Source organism: Mirounga leonina, unplaced genomic scaffold (assembly GCF_011800145.1).
Source record: "Mirounga leonina isolate KUSES-001 unplaced genomic scaffold, KU_Mleo_1.0 Mir_173, whole genome shotgun sequence".
Taxonomy (NCBI): domain Eukaryota; kingdom Metazoa; phylum Chordata; class Mammalia; order Carnivora; family Phocidae; genus Mirounga; species Mirounga leonina.
The window spans coordinates 73,621,096-73,625,366 of NW_023270447.1; the positions used below are offsets into that span (position 1 = coordinate 73,621,096).

General features: G+C 53.5%; 1 protein-coding gene across 5 annotated transcripts; it reads left to right on the forward strand.

The window, feature by feature from the left end:
- The first annotated feature begins 476 nt into the window (after nt 1-476).
- Nucleotides 477-3,606, forward strand: IFI6 (interferon alpha inducible protein 6). 5 transcript variants are annotated; one of them, XM_035019361.1, is made up of 5 exons: nt 477-579; nt 1,538-1,633; nt 1,974-2,057; nt 2,146-2,295; nt 3,389-3,606. In XM_035019361.1, exons 2-5 carry the CDS (start codon nt 1,564-1,566, stop codon nt 3,493-3,495), a joined length of 411 nt encoding a protein of 136 aa, XP_034875252.1. In that variant the 5' UTR covers nt 477-579; nt 1,538-1,563; the 3' UTR covers nt 3,496-3,606. The 5 variants fall into 5 exon arrangements, 3 of the variants coding, with proteins under 3 accessions (XP_034875252.1, XP_034875254.1, XP_034875253.1); XR_004681755.1 differs by adding an exon at nt 2,807-3,017 and having other exon boundaries at nt 492-1,633; nt 3,389-3,481; XR_004681756.1 differs by adding an exon at nt 2,807-2,979 and having other exon boundaries at nt 492-1,633; nt 3,389-3,474.
- Nucleotides 3,607-4,271: the final 665 nt, after the last annotated feature.

Below are 4,271 nucleotides of genomic sequence, written 5' to 3' on the forward strand. Positions count from 1 at the left end.
GAACTGGTGGTTGCACTTCAAGAAGCCCAGCAGGGTCGTGGATCCCACTCTAGCATGATCTGCTTTGAATACTCTCAGCTGTTCAGAAAGTCCCTGGCTTCTGGGCGCCTGGGTGGCTCAGTTGGTTAAGCAACTGCCTTCGGCTCAGGTCATGATCCTGGAGTCCCGGGATCGAGTCCCGCATCGGGCTCCCTGCTCAGCAAGGAGCCTGCTTCTCCCTCTGACCCTCCCCCCTCTCATGTGCTCTCTCTCTCTCTCTCTCTCATTCTCTCTCTCAAATAAATAAATAAAATCTTAAAAAAAAAAAAAGTCCCTGGCTTCAATTACATGTTTCTGCCAGGGGATATGGCAGAGATGCCATCACCAAGCAGAGCTGAAGGAAAGGGGAAAAGAAAAGTCAGGGTGAGTCCAGGAAATGGAAACTCATAGGATTGGTTGGTTGCCTGGAGGAGAGGAGGCTGTCCAAACGTGATTACAAAAAGCCAGCCTCCAGCCGGAGAGCTGTTATCTCACTGCTGTTCCCATCTAACATCAGGCTCCGAGAAGGAAAGGAAGATTCCTCTTCTCCTCTCCTCCAAGGTAAACCCAGAAGCTAGCAAGTATGAATATCAAGCTGCCAACCTCTGCCAGGCTGCCTGCCTGTGAGCCTTATGCCCTGAGAGCCAGGATACCCATTCCTCAGGGAGGCTATACCCCTGGGTCCCTTGTAGTGCCCTGGACTAGGACTGGTCCCAGGAGATGGGTTGGGGGCTTTTAGGGGCTTGGGGTACCAAACCGGAAGAGACATGAGACTTGGATTATAGGTACCAACTCAGCAATCTGTGGCCTTAACCCTGGCACTTCACTTCTTTGGGCTTTAGTTTGTCATCTGTAAAATGGAGATCAAGCTACCTTACCTGCCCAAAGGACTGGACGATTTCTGAAACCCCTTTAATGCAGGATCTAAGGTGACAGTGAGTTCATCTTTGAGGATAGATGAAGTTATCTGGAAGTGTGGGTTTGAGAATCAGTCGACTGTGGGCTTAAATCCTGACTGCCACTTCCTAGTTGGGCAGTCTTAGGAATATTACTTAACCTCCCAGTTTCAGCTTCCTTATCTATAACGCATGGTTGAGAACAATGGTATCTACCCCATGGGGTTGTTAGGGGTATCAATGACCTTGTGTCATAAAGTGCTAAGTCCTCAATATATGGGAGGTTGTCCGTTTTTAATTCGAGGAAAATTCCTTGAGCTGACAAAGATCACATTAGAGGTGAGTTTGGGGGCATATGTATTTTCCGATTCTGTGCTATAAAAGAAAGAGCGTAAGGTTTGAATTCCGACAGTCTCGAGCGTGTGTCTAGGCTGCACAATTTGCTGTGTGACGTTGTCACGAGGAAACTGAAAGCCCGCGGCTCCTCGGGAGGGTCCTGGGCTCAATCCAGAGCACCTCGCTGCTTTTTCTGGACTCCTCCCGGAATAGGAGGGGGAAACCACCGAGCGGGTCCGAAAGGGCTCTGCAGATCTTCTCCTCCCTCTCCCCCTCCTGTGGGCCAGAGCCGAAGCCCGCGCGCGGCGCCATCATGCGGCAGGAGGCGGTGTCGCTCTTCCTGTGCTACCTGCTACTCTTCGCCGGCGGCGGGGCGCAGGCAGGTGAGTGTCCCCGCACCACGGAGGGCTGTGGGATAAAGACGCGGAGAGCTTCAGAATCCCGGCGGAGAGTCTCAGGGTCCCTGGTTCCAAGACGAGAAGGGCTATTACGATGGCCAGCTCCGGGTCGCTGTAGCCAGGGTCCCAGATTCGAATCCCCACCTGTCAATTCCTCCGTTCCACCGAAGGGTACTCTGTGCCAGGTGGGCGCCAGGCACGGCGCCTTGGGTGAAGTCTCTTCCCTTCAGGGAGGCTCCCCGAAATGGAAGGATGGGTTGGTCCTGAGCATCAGGCGCAGAGTAGGGAGCCCCGCTCCCCGCTCCACTTTGTCCCCTCCCGATAGGCAAACGACAACGGGAAGAAGAAGGCTCGGAAGGCGGAGGCTCCGGGTTCTGGGGCGCGCTGACCTACATGGCGATCGGAGGAGGTGCGTCCGGAGAGCGCAAAGCTCGGGAAGGGGCGGGGGGCTCGGGCCCCTGCTGCGGGCGCTTGCTCATCACCTCCTCTTCCTCCAGGGCTCCTGGCCGCCGGGCTGCCCGCGCTGGGCTTCACGAGCACGGGCATTGCCGCCAACTCGGTGGCCGCCTCGCTGATGAGCATGTCGGCCGTGGCGAACGGGGGCGGGGTGCCCGCCGGGGGGCTGGTGGCCACCCTGCAGAGCCTCGGTGAGTGGGCGGCCGGGCCCTCGGGCGGGGACGCCAGAGTCAGGTGACTCTAGGACTCGGGTGTTCTTACGATCTCCGTCTTTCAGTGGGGAAACTGAGGCACCGAGGGACTAAGTAATTTACTCGAGTTCTCCCAGTTAATTAGCACCAGGGCCAGGATTCGAACCTGGTCTTATGCCTCGCTTTTAACCACGAAGGCCAGGTGCCTCACTGATGCTTCGGCCAGGTCACAGCAAGCCTGTTTCCTCATCTTTTAACAGGGATGGCCATCCTCGATATAACATTTTATGAATCTGCTCAATCCCAGAGAACCAGATTGGCAAAGAAAGGTGGTGGAAAGGGGTGCCTGGCTGGTTCAGTTGGTAGAGCATGTGACTTTTGATCTCCCTGTTGTGAGTTCGAGCCCCATGTTGGGTGTAAAGATTATACTTAAAACAATTTTTTAATTAAAAAAAAATGCATTCACTTCTCTCTCTCTCTTCCACCCCTTTCTTTTCCTTCCCCCCCCCAGGCTTCCAGAATCCTAGAGAAAAGTTGCCCCCGGCAGACTCCTCTCTGCCTTCCTGAATCTTCCATCTGCTCTCAATTCTGAATGACAAAAGCTCAAAGAACCAGCCCAAAAGAATGGAGTCTTTCTCAGAGGGGGCAGAAGACACAGATCAGTCCACACCCCAGCAGTGGGAGGTGAAGGGTGTGGGCAAAGCTAGGAACAGTCATGCGCTGTAAGTTGCTTGTGCGTATGACAGGCTTGTGAGGAGGATGAAATCCCTTACTTGTGAACCCCCAGCCCCACAGGGAGGTCACCACTGAGGTGGCTTTTGGGAGCATCATTAATAACACGGTGTGGTCACCGCAGATGTGAAGAGAATGAGCTGTTATTGGTGTATTTTCCATCTCTGAAACACATCTCTGATTTGAGAGGCCAAGTCAAGGGGGAACTAGGATTCACTTTGCAAAAGTCCTGTCCCCTCTCAAGGCCCCTGTTTCGCTAACTGGAAACGAAGAAGTTAGACTTCACTAATGGTTTCCAGGCATTTGGGTTCCCGGGTCTGGTGCCTGGGCCCCAAGTGACCCGGCTCTATTTGCTTCACAGGGACTAGTGGTGGTAGTGCCCTCATGGGCAAGATTGGGGCCTTCCTGGGCTACGTTTTCCACAAACACCTCGAAAACAGCAAGGAGGAGCAGGAGGATGAGGAGTAGCCAGCAGCAACCGGGAACCCGCCCCTTCTTCCAACTGTAGACCAGAGCTTTCTCTGTCACACTCATCAGTGACCTAAGTGAAAACACGGAATAAAATTCAATCAGAAAACACTTTGCCCTGGGGCGTCTGGATGGCTCAGCCGGTTAAGCGTCTGCCTTCAGCTCAGGTCACGATCCCAGAGTCCTGGGATCGAGCCCCGCAAAAGGCTCCCTGCTCGGCCGGGAGTCTGCTTCTCCCTCTCCCTCTGCCTGCCGCTCCCCCTGCTTGTGCTCTCTCGCTCTATCTTTCAAATAAATAAATAAATAAATAAATAAATAAATAAATAAATAAAATCTTAAAAAGAAAAAAGAAAGAAAGAAAATGCTTTGCCCTCTGTGAGTCACCCATACTGTGAGAAGCCCAACAAGATCTGGCTCTGATTTGCCTTCTCCATACACCTCCGACCCCTTCTCCCCTGAAGCCAACCACAGCTCCTGGAACACAACCAGGTGGTTTTGTCTCTGGGCCTCAGCACGTGCTGTTCTCTCTGCCTCAAATGTCCTTCTGAAGCTCATAACCCAACTGAGACATCCCCTCCTCTGGGATTCCTTCCCAGCAGAGCCTCCTGCCACAGCGTGAACACTCAGGCTCGATTTCACAGGGTGCCTGGGGAGGCAGAGCTCAGTCTGTTCTCAGTGGGAGACGCTTCCAGCTACTTTTCTGATTAGGCAGAGATGGAGAAGCCTGATCTCCATTCTCTGAAGAAGCACAGAGTGGTCTCCCTTAGATGGAGAAT

Excerpts from the sequence above, each read along its gene's own strand:
- IFI6 (XM_035019361.1), top strand. The coding sequence starts at position 1,564 with ATGCGGCAGGAGGCGGTGTCGCTCTTCCTGTGCTACCTGCTACTCTTC. Across the intron at positions 1,634-1,973 it reads CGGCGGCGGGGCGCAGGCAG|GCAAACGACAACGGGAAGAA; the intron begins GTGAGTGTCCCC and ends CCCTCCCGATAG. Across the intron at positions 2,296-3,388 it reads GGCCACCCTGCAGAGCCTCG|GGACTAGTGGTGGTAGTGCC; the intron begins GTGAGTGGGCGG and ends TTTGCTTCACAG.